General features: G+C 41.9%; 1 protein-coding gene and 1 long non-coding RNA gene across 3 annotated transcripts in view; one reads left to right on the forward strand and one right to left on the reverse strand.

The window, feature by feature from the left end:
- Window positions 1–21732, reverse strand: part of Ret (Ret oncogene) — a 39133-nt gene extending 17401 nt beyond the window's left edge. Inside the window, exons 1-3 of the mRNA XM_070664836.1 lie at window positions 21535–21732; window positions 20982–21192; window positions 71–274 (exon numbers count right to left, since the gene is read on the reverse strand). Of these exons, the coding sequence (XP_070520937.1) occupies window positions 71–274; window positions 20982–21054 (277 nt within the window). The 5' untranslated portion in view covers window positions 21055–21192; window positions 21535–21732. The remainder of the gene's footprint in view (window positions 1–70; window positions 275–20981; window positions 21193–21534) is intronic.
- Window positions 452–5148, forward strand: LOC139107319 (uncharacterized). Of its 2 annotated transcripts, none has more exons than XR_011546500.1 (3): window positions 452–2320; window positions 2520–3166; window positions 3238–5148. It is a non-coding gene; the product is annotated as an uncharacterized lncRNA (long non-coding RNA). The 2 variants fall into 2 exon arrangements; XR_011546501.1 differs by having other exon boundaries at window positions 2520–2926; window positions 3006–5148.
- Window positions 21733–21744: the final 12 nt, after the last annotated feature.

The raw sequence follows: 21744 nt of genomic DNA on the forward strand, positions 1-21744 counted from the left end.
AAAAAATAAAGCAACCTTTTAGTTAAGACAATATATAGTTGAGAAAATACATTGAGTAAATAGTGTCTACCGTTTATTGGAAGGCTCCGTAATATAACGCTCGTATTTTTTAGATAAATTATAGTCTCGTCTCGTGGTATACGGATGTGATATTCCACATTTTTCGGTACGCTGGAATCGTTCCGAAGAGTTCTAAGATCGATTAACTTAACCTCTTCATGTCGAGCCGAGGACGGAAACGTCAGAATGAGATTCGATTGTGGAAAGTAGAGTCCTGAAATCAGAAAAGAAGGACGATTATTTCTAAGGAAGGTGGGCTGCTTCCTCCAATTTTTCCGAAATTTTCAGACTGCGCCTTGGGCTGACTTATATCCGATATCGTTCCCGAACGTCGTCACGCCCTATAACGGTTAGAACAATAGCTTCTCGCTCGTAAATTCTCGGCGAAGCGAACTCTACGATTCGTCAAGAGCGTAGGAGGGTATTGGTCGAATTTTAGGAACCGAGTATTGGTAATGGTATGTATGTATGTCGGAAGACAAATATGACGTTTGCTGCGCCGATGACAGCTAGCGAATGTGACTTTAGAATCGTGTACGTCGAGTTTCACATGTTACGCATCTATGTACCGCGCCGGCCGGATTGCCGATGACCGATTTCTCCCCGTTCTCTCATTCTCTGCCTCCGCCGCATAGGGGTTACGTACGCTAGCCGCTGTCGCCGAAGAAAACGCCATATCTACTTTTCGGTGCACAACATATAGTAGTGTAGTAATTCCAGTTTTGCCGATTTTGCTGACGATTTCGCGCACACGTCTCATAGTTACTTGGTACACGGAAACGTCACGTCCACCTTGTTGATATTTGCCGTCGTTGCTGACGTTAAAAGCTGACAGGTGCAACGCTGAAGTATTGACAATCAAAAAAAAGAAATAATAATAATAACGATGGCTTCGCTATTAAATTATATTTTTATAACAGAGGTAAGTATACTTGTTATAACGAGTCTTTATTATTCTCATTAATTTAGTTTCCCGCCAGAGTGTCGTGTAATTTTTTGCTTATTATTATTTATTAAAGCATATTATGTTATATTGTAGAATGGTCTATATCCATTTTTCAGGTTCTTGTTTAAAATTGTGAAAATAATTTTGCAGGAGTCGAGAGAGAACTGACCGAGTATTCCCTCGCATTCGTGATACCGCAAGGATTCTTTTTGCAAGCTTTTCTCGACGTGGAGGTCTCCTGTATGTGCATGCAAGACATGCGTTTGTGAACAGCTGATACGTGTTCAGCCGCAAAAATGTGCCCCGTTGAATAAAATATACCGTGAGACGATCTAAAGGCCGTCTGGCGCAAGACATACGATATAGTATGTATATATATCGAAGCCGATCGTCTGGCGGTTTCTATGTTTGAGCTTACGTCGAACGTACTCTCGAGATCGTCGCCACCACGTCCGGCGAATAAATTATGTCGCGAGAGCCGACTTTTCCTCTCATGCTTCCCGCTGTACGTTATAAATTACATGACGATAAGCGTCCGCGAGACACAGAGGAAACTCTTTCCACGGCACGCAATTTCAGATCTGAGATACGGAAAAATATAACAATGTGATAGAGGCTGTTTGTTTTGCAAGCGATGTAAGTCTAATCTTACAGTATATTATAAATTTCAGATAAATGTGGATGTAGAGAAAAAAAAAGTATAACGTGGCTATTTCAGCAAAATTAAAACTAAACTTTTGCCATGAAAATTAGAAATTTTTACGTACATTTTATGTTAAATAAACATCAGTCGTACGAACATATTATTCTTGACATACAAAAGTATTTGGTCAGCATTCATGTGAGAAATTAGAAAAGTTATTCTAAGTTATTCTTGTTCTTATAGCTGGGTGAGTTTCTCCTTCAGCGAGCACTTCCAATTTCGACTGAAATGGACATTCGTCGATAGTCCATATACTCAAAGATAAGAGTCTGTATCAACTCGATCGTGCTTGGAACAGCCGGGGAATATTTTGTCTCTACGTGAAATGATGATATTGCTCCCTTAAGTGCGACTGTCAAGGAGGATCGAGCGATTTGAGAGATGGTACGTACAGTTGCTACCTAGATATTTATGATACCTTATGCCGAGAAGATTTTATGATGTCTAATTTATCGTCACATTGGTTTAATTAATTTTTCAAAATTTCAGTATTTGTGCGAGCAGGTTTAATGTCGAAAGTGGGAGACATTATCGAGGTTCTCTGTACCGGAACCTTCGCGTGCGGCCATCGTTGTTGGCTTGGAGGAACGAACCTCCTGCTTGGTGTCAAGGTGAGCGTGCAATCAATATACCGGAGCGGCTGTTAATTTTAATCCGTGGATCGCGTGTACGGCTAGATACAGACGGAACGATTACGAGCACTTTTACAACCAGCCCCTCCCAACCCACGCAAGTTCCTTGACACACCATCCCCGAAAGATATTTCTCGGACCCGGTAATGTGTTTTCAATCCATCAATTTTATTTATAGATTTATTAACAACTCGAAATGGAACTTCTCTGGGACTTTTATTTCAAGATACTCGCAGATCATGTACACGCTATGGTACTTTATCGCCGAATAAATCTTATTGTCACGAAGTATATACCTAAGCTGCACATGCATTTAGGTACCCGGCGCAGACCGTTTGTATCCTAAGAGCGATCGACCGTAGGGGAGTTTCTTCGCGTGTTAAACGTCGCACGGAGCAGCGTTTGCATATTCAAGAGTGGATAACACCGCCAAGGCAGATATTGTCTCGCAGACGTCTTCCTCTAAGTCTTTTCTGTAATTGAATTCTCAGCGCCGAATGTCAGGTAGCATCATTGAAATATTTGGGAACAACGTATTTGCATATCAAAAATATCACCTACGCACGTAATATATATTTTAAATATGTAGGTATATAAGATATATATTTTAAAAATTTTACTTCCATTACCGTCTATTAAATATGCGATTTCATATATTTTGCAGGTTTTACTGAGAATGGTTGGAATTCCACGTATGATCATTTCTGCAATAGATGGAATCGATTTGCGTTTATGCGAGCCGTAAATCAGCTCTGGATCTTAGGGAATCAGCTGTATGAAATAAGCTTCCCTGATAAATGTCCACTAATAACTGAACGCTATCGTGTAAGTATAGCAGTGCATTACATTTAATCTTATCAGTAACCACATTGTGTCTTTTTTCTTTTTTTTTTTAGATGATTTGATCTAATGATTACTTTTACCGTCGATTACTACTGTTCATTTCTAGAGATTCCTTGCGCCTTTTAAGCTGAAGCGAGGCTGTAACTCCGAGGAGTTGTAAAAATAGCACAGTCGGCGGTGTAATTTTTCGAGGTAGCAATGAAAATAAAAGGGGCCTCTAGTAGATGAAGTAGGTGCGCGGTATTTCTGCCGCCTGTCTACCGTAATGACATTCTGTAACCCCGCTTTATTGGTGCGATGGCCGGAACGTTAATCCCGGGGATTCTCCACGGATGCCCAGAATTGTTTATTCCGCGGTACGATCCCACCCCAAGACTTACGAATGACACCGTAGGTCGTTTATTAAACCATTTTGCCCGACGTGTCCATGGCGTCGTCCGTCTCTCGACGCACACTCGTCTCCGTTCCGGAAAACCGAGATCTACCTGACTTTCGTTGGAGATTAGAAATGAATTATATACGTACATCGTGCAAGCTGCTCTAGAACGATCGCAATTTTACTTCATCATTTATACCAAAGTAAGAGGTTTAAGCGAGAAAGATAGCGAGATGTCTGAAGTGTATAAACTAAGAAAACCATCAAAAACTGAAAAACGATACAAATATATTAATCAACTTAGTTTTGAAAACAAAAAAAAAAATTATAAAAAATGATTTCTATCATATACATATTTTTAAATACCTGTTCTTTTATTTTAAATAATTTTTCTATGCGATTGCGTTTTTATAAAGTAAAATTTAAGTGCGATTGTACGGTTAAAGTTTCAAAACGAAGTTATATTATAAAACTTTGCACGTTAATAACGTACCGGGGATGATACGTATACTTTAAAGTAGTACTAGCTTTAAACGTCTGCGATGATGTGTTATCGTGGTGAAAGAAAAACTGATCATATTCATGGAAGGCATCTTTTACTTAGAAGAGTTTTCGTTCAGAAAAAGAACATTGTAACGTTCATATTCTTAAGTGGCTGGGTCGTCGATATGACCTGCGAGACGGGAGCGCTTAGGGCTTTCAACACCGAATGGTGAAAGTGGCGGATGAGTTTGACTTTATGTCGCTTATAGAATTTTCTACATCACGACACTCCATCGTCACAATATCGGAAGGACTTGCACTAAACGCCAAATCATTCGTATGATTTTTATATGGACTCATGAAATGTATATTATGTTGAAGTTTGCAGCGCAAACACCGATATTGACTTGGCGAGAAAATGTTCTAGGCAATTTCTCCTTTAGAGGTAGAGAGGCACGGTTGAAGAGCTTACTTCCAAAACGTGTTAAATCTAATTAATATATCAACTTGTGTAAATGAAAAAGAAATAGAAATGTCATGAAGTATTGTAATGTCAATATAAATTGTAATACAAAAATGGTGTGAAATCGCACGAGCAATATTGTAACGTAATTTTACAATTAGCCGGGACGTCGGATTAAGTCGCTCGGTGGATCGCTAATCGGCGTGGTCAAACTAAGGACTGACACAGCAAACGGTGTATTAAGCAGTTGCACGAATTTCGGCACCGGGCTATCAGTTAATCTTCAGCTAATGGTCCGTATAAACCGACTTCGAGAAGTTCGATTGCCGCGGATAATTACGGCTTGTCGAAGTTGGACATCGAGGCGGCTTGAGCCTCGTGCATAATGTAAGAGAGATAGAGAGACTAACGCGAGAATCTGCTTAGGCCGATCGATGCAATACATGCGGGCGTTACGTTCGTAATGCTAACGCGTGCACGCATCCACGAGCGAAGGTATACGCTGGAATACGTTATACGTAGAAACCCCGTATTTGCACATCGAATTACAATTCCCGAAAACAGAGAACGCGAACACGATACGAGCAGCCATACAACGTAGCGGCCCTCGGCCCTCGGAGAGGATCCTTTTTTTTACTTTTGAACTACGCAATCGCGCCGATTGACGTGGCGCGCTTACTTTCCGAAATAGAAAATAATTCTTTTTCAATTAAAAAATTTTTCTAGACCTTCTTTGTTAAATTATGCAAAATTCGTTTCTATTCCTCTTCGATTTGTAAAAACCAAGTATCCAAATTATTCTTTTTACAATTGCGTCGCCATCCAGGAAATTTCACGCGATATTTTTTGCCTCGCGAAACGTGAAAAACGCACTATCGATTGCTCGATCGTTTACGTACGAAGAAACGCACGGAATTGTCCCGATATTTAATACCGGCCATCCATTAAAGCTGACGTATTGTTGCGTGGACGGCAGACCCGACCCGATGTCGAGCACGTGTGTCAATAGGTCTCTGGGTGGAAAGAGAAGAAAACGGCTGGCTATTGTCGCGACACTTGGCAACGAGATGATCCTGGCACGATGCACGCGACGGGCTATAGATTCCGAAACGAAGACACCTGCGTGCATGCGACGCCGATAAATAACCTAGGGGTCCCCCTGTTATCTCGCTTCTTTTTCCCTCATTTTCCCGCTTTTATCCCGATGGCCGACCTCTTGCTATCCCGACCTCCGAAATAGCCCCAACTATATTTAGGACACTTCGGCGCACACGGCGCTACGGAAAACTTTGCGGTTGCGTCGAGCATCCGCACCTTTTAAGAGACGATCTCACGACTCTCGTTAACATCGACACGTTAATATCCGGACTGTGTTAATGCCGTACATGTTGTACGCGGCGAGAGACGAAACCGTAAACACTCGTTATTGCGTTACCGCAATGGTTCTACTCCACATGGTCTGGCATGGACGTGATTTTATATCAAGGAAAGGGTTGCTAAGAGGGGCTGTAGGTAATCGTAAGAGGGTTGTAATCGAAGAAAGGGTCTCTCGACTATTACTTGATCGGGAAGTTAGTTCTTTATTTCACGATTATGTAACAGATATTAATCACTTGCATTCTAATTTGCCATCGTGATATTCTATCGGCGAGGATGTTATTAATTTTACATTTGCGTTACTCTGTTAATCGGCCTTATCGTCCGTGGTAAATAATACTGCGGGCGATATCGTGATACCGTGCTTAAGTAATTCGCTTACCGCGTACGCGATGCACATTAAATTTTATGGTATACAGCAGGCCGTATTAATGGCGCGACGTGCAACAATGCACCTGGCTACATTTCGCGGCGGAGAGTGAATTTTTTTTTTTTCTAGAAATCGTGCACTACAGCAACGAAATCAGCTTGAAAATAGAGTTTCTTCGAGAGATGTTGTCCCCATTTTCCCCCCGGCAAAGCACATGAAACCCGTACGATTTCTTTACCTTTCGACGACACGTCGCAATTTTGTTCACAAGGCAAGTTGATTATTCATTACAAAAGAAATTATTTTTTTCTTTTTTTTTTTTCCCTCACCGGCGTGATGTTCATCTCGGCGATCTTCACAAACATCTATTTCTCTTGGCATGTATTTTCAACCAACGAGATAAACTCGTGTGGTACAATTTTAGTCAAGTTAAAAATTACATTGCGCGATATTTTTTTTCAGATTTATGTTCCCTCGCCGCATCTATTTTGCATTGTTGACAAGAGAATGGAATACAGTAATTGCGCTAAAAATATTTTCGATATCGCGAGATAAACGAGAGGACCTGCGAATCGAGGTAATTTATAGATGCAAAGAGCGATAATAAATATTAAATTGTTGATTTTCAATCTTGCAGCCACCGCGGAAGTGGTTCCTTCGTGTGTAGCACTATTTTTCAGTGAAAATTAAATTGGTGAATGTCGAAAATAATATTTTTTAATTAACCCATTTAGCATCGCATCCAAGGATTGCTCGTGTACGCGGGTACCTGGATCGCGCCGTTCTCTAATAGCCGTAAAGATGATTACGCCAGCTTTAGGAGCTTGCGATTAAACTTGTACGCCAGCCGAGTCTCGCTCTTCGTTAAATACACGGCGGATGTAATTTCTATACCCGCGGTGGCGTAACTAATTCGCGGCCTTCCTTTCTCGAAGCAGGGCAAATAAATTAGGCAAATAAATTACGAACAAGGACAATTGTACTTGCGGAATGCGCGTCACTTTGCCACGGATCGATCGGATTGCGGCACACATCGCGTTAATTATCGTAATAGGAATTCGTATGCGATACGCAGGTAATGCGACTGGTAATTGATTTTTTCCCCTCGCCCATCCCTTTAACAAACGGCGGATATAATTGCTTTTAACACGACTTTTATGTTCCATTCTTGGCTTCAGAACTGAGCCGAGTTTACCTAGAGGCCGGCGTGCTTTTACCGGCAATAAGGTGCCGAAGGCTTAATCAAAGTCTCGGTAAACATGGCCCAGTTTTCATATCGCGATCGCCCCACGACCAACACACGCAACTACTTCCTTAATTGTGGTTCTCTGATGAACTCGACGGTTAATTAATATTTAATTATAAACACTAAACAATTTTAGTACTAACTTTCACTCCGAATATGAAACATTGATGAATCGTATACTTCTCGGTGTAATCATCTAATCATCTGTTCTTTAATATTAGTATTTTGACGCTTAATTCTCTTTTGGTTGAAAGCAAGTAGTTAATTTGTATATTGAATTTGTCATAAGTGTAAGATTAATTTTACAATCGCTCGTAATCGTGACTGACTTTTTATTATTTGCGTTTTCCAATTTACGTCGCTGCTTTTCGAGTGCTCGAAAAGCTCTTTTCAAGCTTTTCACGTAACGAATATATGTCTATAGAATAACATTGCGTCTTTTCCGATTGCAACGTTATGCTTGTAAAATTGAAACGCGGGCGCGTAAAAGCCATCGGTGCGAGATGAAATGCGATGTCTCCGTGCAACCGCTCGGACGTAATATTCCTCACGATATTTCAGCACATGTGTCTTTTTATAATGCGTATAGATCTTAACGTTGGAGGACAACGTCGTGGGAAAATTGTACGAGCTGTACAATGAAGGAAGCATGATATTCTACTAAATATATTAATAAATAAGAATATGCAATAATTAAAAGAAAAAGAACGTAGTTGTCAGGAAAGTTTTGAAATTCGGTGTCGATTCAATTTGTACTTAATTAATATTCACCGTGTAAAATTTTTTATAACGCGTTGAATTATGCACAGGTGAGAGAGAAAGAGAGAGAGAAAGACGGACAGGTAGCTGAGGGGAATGAGGGGGCGGGAGTGAGAACGAACGTACGTGCCGCGCGCGAGCTCCGCGCGTCGCTCTGTCCTTCTCCAGCGGTCGAACGAGATACACATACATACACAACAGCCGCTCCGTGCGTATCAAGAATCACGCATGATCGGCGGGCCAGAGCACATAGAATTACCTTGCCGGATTAATAAAGCTCGGTGAATTTAACAAGTTTAATACGCGGTCTTGGTTAAGCGGAAAAGAGGTTTCCTCCCTACGCGTAAATTAAGTTGACTGTGAGCAGTACGGTAAGAAATGTACCTTACTTCCGAGACTCCCTCGTCCTTTCCGCATCTCCGCGTCGAAACGGTATCCAGATCTCGGTGGATTCGAGTTCCGCACGATCACTTGCACGTTAGTTACCCACCGTATGGAACCTAACTGACGAAGGAAGTACTTTTTTGCCATGCTGGATTATGGCCGCATCCGGTATGAAGTTTGTGTGCGCAACGCCATCGTGCTGTTGCACGATTGACCAGTCGGGCCATTTCCGGAAGAACGGTCTCTCGAAGGACAGTCGAGTCGCGACTTGCGAAAGCTCCGCGACTCATCCGCGAATCGTCCGTGATTTCCGTGGTCCATCGGCTATTTCGTAGTGGATTTCGCGTACGGGTGAGTGTCGGAAGCGTATAGATTCGCGGTGGGCTTTGTTTCGAGGCATTAATCCACTCGCGGCCGCACAGAAAAACGCAGGATTGCGATCTTCCCTCCCCCCCTCCTTCCGCGCTCGGGACAACGGATTTCTTTGCCGGACGAATACGTAGGCGCGTGTGCCGGCTCTTTCGTGCATATTCTCGCGTTTGAGCATCACGCGAGCAGCATCGAATCGGTCAAGAGCATCGATGGGAACATTTACGGATCGCCACCGAAGACGAAGAATTCGCTACCCGGCGTCGGGCGTCGTTCGTGAAGATTCGTGTTTTCAACGCTCGACACCAGGCGCCTCCTATCCGTGCCAGTCGAAGTGACCGCTCCGTGCCGATCTCGGGCGACATCTTGGTGACATCTTGGCGAAACACATCGGGACTAACGCAATCTTCGTTACAAGCCGTAAGGCTTGACAAGATGTTAAGATCAGCCTCGAATCTCGCTCATCAAACCGGGGTGTGTTAAGTGCCATGCTAGTTTTCTCTGCTTTCTTTGATCGAACACTCGGACTCTCGGTCTCACTTCGAGCTTTCAAACTGAACACAGGCCTCCGTTAATTCGTGAGATAGTGCACTAAGATTACTTAACGGTGGGATCGCGTTTCCGATTCAATGAACGAACTCATTAGTGCCGAAATACGTTGCATCGTCTATCGTAGACGAGTGATCGTCGTGGGCTTTCGTACAGACTGTGGAGTAATGGACGAACGTCGGTAAAGCAATTAGTGCACGCTCGCGCGCGTGTGTTAGTACATTTATGTGTGTGCGTCTGCATTGTGATCAATTGTGAATTAGTGAAAGAAAACAGCAGGAGCTGGATGCAGAAACTGGATACAGGAGCTGGATACAGGAGCTGGATGCAGAAGCTGGATACAGAAGCTGGGTGTAGGAGTCAGATGGAGAAGCTGAAAGCAGGAACCGAATGCAGGAGCTAAAGAATCCAGTGGCCTAGCATCAACCGGTGAGTTTAAACAATCATTTTTATAATTATCTTTTGGAAAATATTAGAAGTTTATGTATTAACCATACAATATGGGAGTACGTGACTTGTTAGAAATATTATAAAATAATTGAGGAGGATTAAAAGCAAAGTAAAATATTCATATAATAATAAAGAGTTTTTCCAAATAATTAATATTAAATATCGCTACTATCGAAACGCACTGTATTGTCTGAACTGTGCTCGAGTGCTTTCTATGAATCATTGCCTGACAACTGTTCCCCTCCCAGTGAACTAATGGCCAAAAAGGATTCGGATCCTAAAAGAAAGTGCATCAGGGTGTCGAGTATATAGGAAGCGTTCCAAATCGTACCTATTCTTCCCGCAAAGCTGAGCGTATCTCAACATACTCCATTATCACAGATAAATTGCCGCAAAGTACACCCGTGTATTGTTAACAAACGCGTTTATTCCGCAGTCGTTTACGCAACTTATATTTCGCGAAGCACGCAAAATAATATGCATTAAGTAACGTGAAAGCGTCGCTAGTAATTTAATCATGAGTTAAGTAGAAATTACAATTCCAATGTGTATGCGACATTTAATCAATTTAATAACTCCATCACGAAACAAATGTTGAGGAAAAGGCTGGCAAATTACATTTTCGAGCAAAAGTAGGCTAGGATTATTCATGTCACGAATGTGTTTCCAGAAATATGCTTTATAATATTATCTTTTATTTTATTCTTTCAGAGATATTACTTTTTCCCCTTTTTCATAAAAAAAAAAAAAAAAATAAGAGGGCCGGTAAATATTTAACCGTAGATAGATACAACAATGCCAGGATAACTTATTGTTTTATAAAAATTAAGAGGCGCGGAGATATTCATCGCAAAAAATGGTACGAAAGAAATAGAGATTCTTAAAGGGGATAGACCATTTATTTTAAATACCTTTAAAATCGTTTTGATTCATTTAAATTTAATTTTTACAATTATAAAAAATAAAATTTATACATCTCCTGAATTGCAATTTGTAAATGCAGAGTTCAGTTTTGCGCCGGTATTTCGCGAATTTAATAAATAATTATTAATGACACGGGAATAAAACAAGGCTCTGTGAAGCGGAGTAAGAATTGATGATTTGGGTGAACCAAATAATTGTTTTACGACCATTATTTCAACCGCCACAACACTACGGCAGTGTATCGACCAGTGTATCCCGCATTCGCTGTGCATACGCGCACATATACGTATTTTATGCCGCGCGTATAGTAGAAAATAAAGCTCGAGCTATTGTTTCGATGCATGCAAATGCCTGGCCTTAACCCCGACGCGGATCCGTGATTTCCGCGTATTCCTAATCTTTCCTCATCAAACTCGCATCGAGCGTCGCAGAATTACTATTATAATTAACAGTACCCCGAACTCGAACGTTTCGAGGGCTCGCAAAATTGACCGCGGTACAAAAAGCGCGGCTGGAATTCCGAAGAAGATCCCATCGCGCACCTTGGCCTTAGCGTGACATTTCACGAAACGTAAAATTGTGCCGCCCACGGCCGCGCGTAGTCCATTAAATGTAATCGCGATCGCTTATCTCTCGTGTACATGACACGCGGTGGATGTGCTTATGAAATTAATATATTCTTTGCGCTACGCAGCGAGTACAATATCGATTACCATCTCGTTCGCGTGGCTTTCTCAAAACTTTCCACGCCGCACATCCGAAGAATATTAATTCACGGCGGTGGTACAAAGACAACGCGTTCATTAATTTAATAAAGCCGCGCGAGTAACGAGCGAAGACGGGAGATATACGTTCGATACAATAGCGCTGGTAACGAAGCGGCATGCTCGATCGCTGTGTACCTTCTGTAATTTGGCGTTTACACGTTAATCTCGTGCGCCTTAATTACTCGTAATTTTAACGCTCCGCTATTCAGCGGAATGTTGCGTACGTGTTTACGCGCTCTAATAAAACCGAGCCGAAAATATGAATATGAATGTTCGGAACAGCAAAGTTCACGTCGTAATAACACACGGGCTTCCTTGATCTCTAATACATATACATCACGGGGTTAGTGCTCAATACCCTAGTAATCATCATATCGTCACCTCGCTCTTTCGTCCCGACATCCATGTGGCGTCTACGCATCGCGAGCGCGGCTCGACGCGCGTTACAGGCACGTAAAGTTTTACGGTATCGTTCTAGCTCGCGTAATCGCGAGACAGTGTGCGCAATCGTCTCGGTGAAAATTGGGGGCATTTTATGGGATCGTTAAGGTACGCGATTGCTATCGGGGCCCGCGCGTAGAGCGGGAACGCTTTCCAGAAAATGATGGTCGGTCCTACGTGAAAACATCGACGGTCGTATAGCGGCGATTACGTGACTCCAAAGTGAGCATTGTTTGTTCGCGCCGCTCATAATGAATACGGTATTATTAACGCGGTGTAATGGGACCGCGCGATAATGTAATCGAGGGACTCGCCTCAACACGAATGCGCGTTACAACGCACCGTTGTAATTTAATCTGACTGTCGTCGCCGCCCCGCGCGCGGAAAGGAGTAAGAAAAAAAAAAAAAGAGCCACAAGCACGTATGTAGGTAAAAATCCATCCTGTCGGTCCCACAAGAGGGGTGGCTGTCGCCACACCCCGTAACCCATATACCGAAAACGCACGTGTGACGCAGGGTACGTGCTAACCACGTCGACGACAAGCGACCGCTGACATTCGTTGCTAATTAACTGTGTACCGTAAGCAAGATGATCTAGCGCGTGCAAAATTAAATGTTAAAATCCGGAATAATATCAACGTCTCCGTAAAAAAAAAATACCCACAATTTTAATTACCGTTTCTCTTTACGTTCCTTATGTTCTCGCGCAAGCACTACGTCAAAGAAATTATTTTTATTATTTAATACGTTTAAAAATTGTTTTATGCACAACGTTATCAGAGCAACGACGTTGTTCTTCATCGTTAAAATTTATATAAGACAGGCTTCTATGCGCTTAAACCGTGATAACATGTATCTTTTGAGATAAAATTCGGGCGGGTCCGATAAATCGCGAGGACGGGCAAATATTTTCCCATAAAATTTCTTACGGGAAATAATCGAGTCGCGCAGTTTCGTAGATCGGACATTTCTTTTTTTTTTTTTTTCGGCCTGGAATTTCGTAATTGAGCCGAACGTACGTCGCTAATGGTTCTGCAAATATTGCGCGTGATATATCTTGTCTAGACGTTATCGATGGAAAATGCACTGTAACCTTTATTGTCTCGTAACATCTAACCTTTAGCCGGGCTGCCGGACATTTCCACTTTAAATGGAACGTCGCGGAATAGTAAAACGAGTTGACAAGTTAAGACGCGACGAGAATATGCCGCCGCAAAACGAGCGATCGAGTTTTCGGTGGCGATCAATAGTCGATGCAAGTAGCACGTACATCAGCAATTAATGAGTAACATCGTTGGACAAACAGCAGAAAGCGGCTCTTCATTATTCACGTGTCCGTTCGATTTATAACGAATATTAATTGATCGGAGAATAACAATATAATTAATTAAACGTTAATATGAGGGTTTATGCGGACGACAAATGTAACAGTTAACAACGCAACGAATTTTATCTGTTCAAACGTGCGGGATGATCGACGGCAATGAATTGTAATTTAAATTCAACCCAATTTAAAAGTCTGATGTGAGCCGAGTTTGTATAACAGCGGAATGGGAAGTGCGAGATGCAAGAAAATATGAAAATGTATTCGCAACTGTATTTTTCACGCGGTTAGCGTCCATGGAAATGCCGGACCGACTTAAGAAGCTAACAGAATCCTCTCAATATTCCGCCCGGCGCCTCTCCGTAGAACAATCAAAGCACACGATTTATTTAAATAGATTTTATTAATTTACGACCGCTATAAATCTTTTAGATAAACGTTTGTCGTTTGAACGAGAGATATTAAGGGACGTAGTTCTGCAAACCGGTGTACTTTCTTTTCAACCAACATTTAAATAGCTCGTAAAATGTGTAGATTGCGTTTCGCCCTGCAGATCTCGTCTGTCGCAGACTCTATCTTCGAGAAATTCCACGCTAAATCCTCTTAAGCCTCAAATGTTCACGGGGTGTCGCGTGCTTCATAATAGACCATTAATTTCTTCGTTAGGCTTCCTCAGCGTTTCGCTGTTGTTGCCGGTATCATTATTGCATGGTTTTCCCAGCGGAAATTATCCATTTTCTCGCGCTACCCGACGCGGCGCGAGTCGTGTATCTCGGCCGGCGCAATGCACGGTGATTAAAAAAGACACAGCGACACTTCGATCGAGCTTGTTCGGCCTGAGCGCGATCGGTTGTCGCGAGTATAACGCCGCCGGAATTAGCACGGTCATTGTTGACCGTACCATTTTCGCGTCGCGTCTGCAACATTATCGCGCGAAACGTATATGCCCGGGCAAACAGAAAACTGTCTCGCGCATACGTTACTCCCGGGGTTCTGTCAACATCGCGCTGCGACGTATCCGTCCACCTCGATATAGCCGCGAAGAGGACGGGCCTGCGTCCGGTAACTAAATTCTGCGAAGCGTCACGCTCGTCCACGTTAAAGGATACACCCCGGTACGCGTAGTCCGCATCGCGGGCTAACTCTCTCCCGCAGATTAATGCATCTCCAGACACGAATATTCTGGCTACGGGCGAAAATTCCCTGAATCCGATAGAAACTAAGTCCTCATCGGCCAAATCTCTCTTCTCTTAACTAATTTTTATAAAATCTCGTAAATTTATGAAAAACGAAAAGAAAAGCTAATTGAAAAATGCCCAGAACATTTCGTAAGCACCGTAAAAATGTATTTAAAACAAACTACAAAGTTTCAGGTAAAATATGTTAATGTTTTGCGATATTATAAAATGTCAAATTTAAATATTTTAATGAAATACATTTCTTGTATGTTTCTAAAAAAAAAAAATAAATTATATAAAATTTCTATATTTTTAAAATATTGCAAAATATATCTGTATTTTTTATAAATATCGCGAATTTTATTCAGAATGTAAATTATATTTTCTATTTGATATCCACTGCTCCTACATGTTTAGAATAATAGTAAAATCTAGTTACGCGTAATCTGCAACGGTGCATTAATTTAGAGAAAATGTGTGTTGCATAAAATGAAGAGACGCGGGCTTTGTAATATAATAATCATGAAAACAAAACAAATGGCATCTTGTAGGAAATTTCATACTTGCACAAACATTATCTGCTTGTTTTGTCTTTAAAAATGCAAGTGATCAATACAGAAAATGGCTCCAATCAAATTCATTTAATGGAAACCGATCGGTTGAGTCACAATCGAAATATTAAATTTAATCCTCTCTATAAAAAATTGGTGCGTTGCGCATAAATTAGCTTTATAATTATTGCCGCTTAAAACTGACTTTTTTTTTTTTATTAATTAATTGACATGACTACATTAATATTTTCTTTCTTATGTTACAATTACCGGCAATATCAACGAAGTTCATTGGCGGAAGCAGATTGATAAGTCGCATAATTTTTTTTTCATTGTTTATAATTTTTGTCTTTAAAAAAAAAAGCGCGCATGGTTTCTTCTAATTCAATTAAAAATTGTAATGATGAAACATATAATTTGAAATTAGTTGCAGAAATCGAGTCACGCGAAAAATATAAAACTTGATGGTTTTTTAAATTACGTTTCTTTTTTTTTTTTTTATTAATTTTATTTTTTAGATTTTAAAGTATTTTTAATCTCAAGCTGCTAAATATCTTTGGCCTGCAACTTCCATTAAGCAAACTTGATCGTAATACCTTCTTACATCGCCTAATGGCGAGTGCTAGAAATCGATTACCACGTGCGCATAATGCACACGCGCCCTTTGATTAGGTGCAGCGAGGGCGAGGGTGGCTTTTAGGACTCGTCTTGATTAACGATTTCGGTGCGGCACGCGATATTTGATTTTCCTATTTCAATTGTTTCCATAGTTGTGACGTGCATTAATTTGCGATTGTAATCGACAAATTGAGGAATTGACAATTCGTAATTCGGCGTTAACAGTGGCCGTTAATTAATCTTTTACAATACGCTAGGCTTATGATAAAATCGGTAACGTTACGAATAAAGTATATTCGAGGAAATACGACGGGCGAGATTTCTATAATTTCCAATTAATTCGTTTTTGCGTAAGCTAATTAATTCTTTTGAAGTTTTACGTAAAGCTACGGGTTTAATCAGATAGCGGAATCTTAATTCTCAGAGATCCTACGCTTTAGGAAGTTAATTTAGGGGAGTAAAAACAGTTTTCCTTTTGAACCCGGTCCTCGCCTCCCGGTAATGCCGCTGTGAAATACATTGCCGCGAACGAAGTCTGCAACTTTGCGGTGTAGAGACTCGTGCCAGACGTTTTGCACCGCTGCGTGTTCTGCTATGTCATTAACAGGGAGTCTCGCCATTCTCATTACTATTCATGGCATACGATGACTTGACTCGCAAATGTGAAGTATTGTGTGCCTCGCGACGATGACGAGCGATTAAATTTCTTTTTATTATTTCCTAAGTTCAACTGTCTATTGATATTACATTTACGTATTCCGCCACTCACAATCATGCGAAAAATTATTGTTAGATGTCGGTCGAATACATTAATACAAAATAAATAAATTGTCCGGGTAATGAATAAATACTTAATTAAAATAAATTATATAGGGGAGGGTTATTACGATTTATAACACGCATTTTGTTTTAATTATTATTTTCACTCGTACTGTTTTCTCTAAAAAAAAAAAAAAAAAAAGTTGCGAATACGCATTTCAAAATGACATTTTGCAATTCATGCTCGCATCGTTTTCAACTTGACGTGTCCTTTTTATTCTACCAATCGCCCACCGTTACGTGCGATAGCGTTCATTAATTACTCGCATAAATACCGACCCTTGCGTGGGTGTCGCTTGCGTCGGATTAACATTCATACGCGACGCTTCATCGTTGATGCGGCGGCGGGGTTTCGATTATCGATTCCCGGCAACCTGGTGGCGGGTACGACACCGTCGGCGTTATAGCGGCAAATAAAAGAGCATTATTGCGGCGAGGCGATAAACGTCGGGCGTGAATGACGCGCGCGCCTCGAAAGGTTTCACGTCGCTGCGACGATTTGTACTTATCAGACTTTAGCGCGGCGCTTTATCGATAGTATCATGAAGGGTCCCATTCAGGATCCCGTCAACAGTGGACGCTATTGTGCGACAGGACCGCGGGTTGCGATCTCGCGTTCCAGCTTCAGCGCGAATTACCGTAACGTTACTCGAAGGCTCGCAGGATCGCCGAAAAATACAGACGTAGTTACTCCTAATATCTCTTTTCGCGTTATCCCCATCGCGCGATAGCTTATCTCAGCCGAACTTTGCTGCGCCTATTTTTTTGCGTCGCGGAAACTTGTACACGTCGCATCCGACCCGGCAGTATTTCACGCCACCGCATCGCATCGCGTTAGATTTTGTATTTCTCATTGGCGCACGTTGAGCACTGCATATTTTACCGTTTTTTTCCCCATTCGCCGCGTTCTGTTAGCTCGCCATTACAAATTGCACCCGACGTAGCGGCAGCTCTTACACACTTGGCGTTAAAAAATGGATCCGTCTTCACCTTATACCGCGGCGCGTCATTAGCCCGTTGCGCATTTAGCTTCCTGTCGTCCAGCGCACTTCGATCGCGTGTGTACTCGCCTCGCTAAATTACATGCTCGCATGAGCTTCGCTAATCCCGTAATTAATTTCCTAAAATAACGGCGGGGGTGCCTCGCGAATTCAGACTCCGTAGCCTCGTGAATTTCTGACATTTCGGAACCGCGTGATCGAGGTAAAAATGATAGCCAGCAGCCGGTTCGGTGGCTATAGCTTCGCGGGGGCGACCTCAATGCGATCGAGGAAACGCAGCCAAGGTCGTAGCTCGCCATTCAATGGCGCATTCAATGTCAATGAAGCAACGCGACGCGACTTTCTTCGCTGAAATCGATGCCGAATTTCGCTGGCCGGCTGGACGGCAAACGAGTTAGCGTGACGCGAGCGATAAACCGGCGCAGTCTTGCTATATCCAGAGCTCTGCACAGCGTCGTGGGCTGCGTGGGGTGGGTCCAACCCCGCCGCATTCACCCTCATCGTCTCCTCCCTCTACGTTAATGCGTCGGGTCCGCGGTAAGAAAGGGAGCAAAAAGTCGCATCTGCGGGAAACCGTCGATACCAAACATCGTCCGATCCCCCTTGATATAGCGCGATAACATCAAATCGTATCTCCAGCTACGCAATTTTCGTCCCGAAAATTGAGCTTGATTAAAAGAAAAAAAAAAAAGAATAAATAAATAAAAGTATCGTACGTCTTCTCGTACGTCTGTTTGAGATTTTTTAAATATAATTCTACATACGACGCAGCTAATGGAAAATGAAAGAACGTTTAATTAAATTGCTTTGAACTTTAAACTATGACGTCAATTTGCTGGATAATGTTTCCAATTCTAAAGATACACGACTATTAGCGACGCTATGACAAAAGTTTCCATTTCCTTTTTCATTTCTTAAATGATGTTTTTATCGTTTTAACGCAGATAGGTACTTATTTAACTTTCGCGTAAACAATAAAGTGTAAAAAAAAAAAAAGAGAATAAAAATAACGAAGTTTAGTTTATATTGTTTGCAAGCGCAAATCTGATTTCTAGTGCAGTTTTTAAGAGGCATGATTTGATAAGTGCTATCGAGCTGGAATGCGGATATGTTGCTTGATTTATTTTCGGGATTGTACTCAAGTTTGAAAAATGATCTCAGAGATCGTAATTGCGATAGGCCGTACCGAGAACTGTCACGACTCGATCTTGTCACACGTGACATATCAACCTGAATGGCCGGCTAGAAAATAAATGCGGCTGTATGCGAAAGGCCGGTATCGATTCTCGCGGTTCATCGGAGTTGGTGCACGTGAGAACAGGCGGTGGGCACGCGACACCGTGATCGCATGATCAAACGCGAATGTCAACTTTTACGTAGCATTGTTACGAAATCGTTCAAAGAGGGTACGCCGGTCGTGACTTTTGCCTTGTTATCTCCCAGGCTTATTCGTCGCCGGTGCTTTCCAGTCTTTGTAACAGGCGCTCCTGTGTTTCGTATCAAACAGTAAGCTGCATAAAGAGAAAGATCAAGGGATACTTTTATAACATTTAAATATTAAAATATTCTAATTGCGAAAAGTAAAAAAGTAATATTTGAACATATTGTTATGGCATAAAATTAGAATTTTGTTTTTTGCGGATTTTAGTTAGTTAGTTTTTTTTTTTTTGTTTTTTTTAGATCTCGAATAGTTTCGTAGACTTTAGTTACCGTGGTTAATATGACTTATAGCGCCCGAAGGGCGAAACGACCCTGCCGGTGCACCTGGAGTTACGTTCCGCGAACGGGTTATCGCCAGCCCCTATCAATGCACCCTTTGCCCGAGACCCTTTTTCGCGCTCGTGCGGCTCGCTGCGCGAAATCGATAGTCCCACAGGCGTGCGTGAGAAATCGAGCGAAGACCGACGGGCGAAGGGATTGCAACTTGTGGCGTTTACAACGCGCCTGTCGCCTCCTCCTCGCGTTAACGAAACTCGCATTGTCTCGTGACAAGCCGTTCCCTTATCCTAGAAATTACGTGCAACGTTGTGTCTCCTAACGCGTACGGCGTAAGAATTAAATTAGAGAGAGAAAGAGAGAGAGAGAGAGAGAGTTGCTTGGAGATACGTGCTCCCGGCGCTACGAAGAGGCGCAATTACACAGCGACTCGTTAAGCCTGCGACTAAGTGCGAGGGCCCGGCTTTGCGCGTCGCTGGCAAACGTCAGGGCAATATCTATCTTGTAGTTTACGCATAATATTAAAATATTCTAATAATAATAATTACGGGGTTACAACCATCACGTCTCGCGGCATCGTGATACAACTACAACTTGATAACTTTATAATCGTTATAGCGCTGTCGGATCTGCTATCAGAGGCCGACGTTTTAACGAGGCCGTATTGCGATGTCACAAAGTGCGCCGCGTGACATAATATTACAACGCAGGGCCGCGGAATAAAACCTTTCGCTTCCGCCACTGACGTTTACCAGAGACACGGGCCAGGGATAATTGGATGAACGCGGCAGCATCGATGCATTAGGAAAACGCGGCGCATCTGCCACGCGGAGAATTATGTACCCAGCGCAAAGGTTAATCCCATAGCCACCCTCTCGATTTCCCGCACTCTGCCAATTAGGGATTGGTTTAATATGGGATAATCTTAGGTCAACTTGTCCGTCGTCTAAAGCGGCTTTTTATACGACGCTTATCGCTATTAATCCCACGGAATTTTATTTTGCACCGTTTACTATTTTGATCGCGGTATAGTTAAACGAAGACTCGGTAACGGTGTCCATTTATTAATTTTTATGCGCCAGTCATTTTATCCGATCAAGATTGCGTGACGGTGTTTTGACATAGGATTGCTAATACGATACGGCAATTTATCATACATTAACGCGAGTTAATTAATTAATCATGGATCTGGCACGACTTATAAGTTCAATTCGCCGTGCTATAAAAGACTGTGTTCCATCCGTATTAAAAAATTACATTATTATGCTTTACATTTAATTAGAAAATATATTAATTATAACTACGCGGTCAACATACCTGCATTCTCGTTATGTTCGATTTATCGATTCACTTTGAACTATAAATGACAAATGTGTTCCAAATGTTCTCGTAAATTGCAAAAATTATTATTTTATTTTCTTTCACGATGGCGAAATAAATCGTATAATAAATGAAACGAGAACCACGTGGCAAATGAGAGATTATTACGGATATAAAAAGTCATATAAACCTGTCTCCGCGAAAGTATGATTACTTCAATTTGTCATAATGATAGGTGATATTGTGTTTGCGTTTCATAAAGCGCAGATGAAATCCGTCTTAATAATGTTTGCAAAATTCTTCGGGGCGTACCTGAGACCACTGATATCCTTATTATCAACGAGGATAACAGCAAAGTCACGAGCTGCAGTCCAGGTCTCTGCATGATGGATGATACACGTCTGTCGTTCGATCAATTGCAAAGATCACTTTGACATCGTAGTCACTGCTTGAGATTGCACTGTGATTCGGCGAAGTTATTCCCTCGCCAAAACGCACCGCTGCGTCCGTTACATCCGTCTTCCTGTCAAATAGAAAATTATTAAAGTTGTAATTAGCACGGCGTAGCGTATTCGGGTTAAATAACTTCGACGTAATATGTTACGGAATACGAAACGCGATGTGGCAGCCCGCAAAAAAAAAAAAAGACGATTAACTAATCGCTATTGATTTTCGTAATGCAATGAATGAAACTCTCCGGCGCAGAGTGTCCCGGCGAGGAATTTTAATATTTTCGGATTGTTTTCAGAGGACAAAAAAGAGATCGTGTTGAATGAAAAAAATAGTCGAAGCGAAAGAGATTATAAAAGTTGCTAACGAGGTCGTCAACGTAATGCCAATTATTGTTAAACCTGTAGAATCGTACCTTCTCGCGAATCTCGCTATACTTCCGGTTGTGACCGCACGACAACCGGAGCAATGCGGAGCGGCGTTGATCTCGAAGGGCTGGTATAATTTTCTACTGCGTCAAATCGGTGTTTCATTTTTCGATAGGCGCGCTCAACGGGTTTTCGTAAACGTAGGGAAAAGTGGCGGCGTCCAAACGTCGCGACGTTACCGCGTTGCGGCCAATACT

This window comes from Cardiocondyla obscurior, linkage group LG12, assembly GCF_019399895.1.
Source record: "Cardiocondyla obscurior isolate alpha-2009 linkage group LG12, Cobs3.1, whole genome shotgun sequence".
Lineage (NCBI taxonomy): Eukaryota > Metazoa > Arthropoda > Insecta > Hymenoptera > Formicidae > Cardiocondyla > Cardiocondyla obscurior.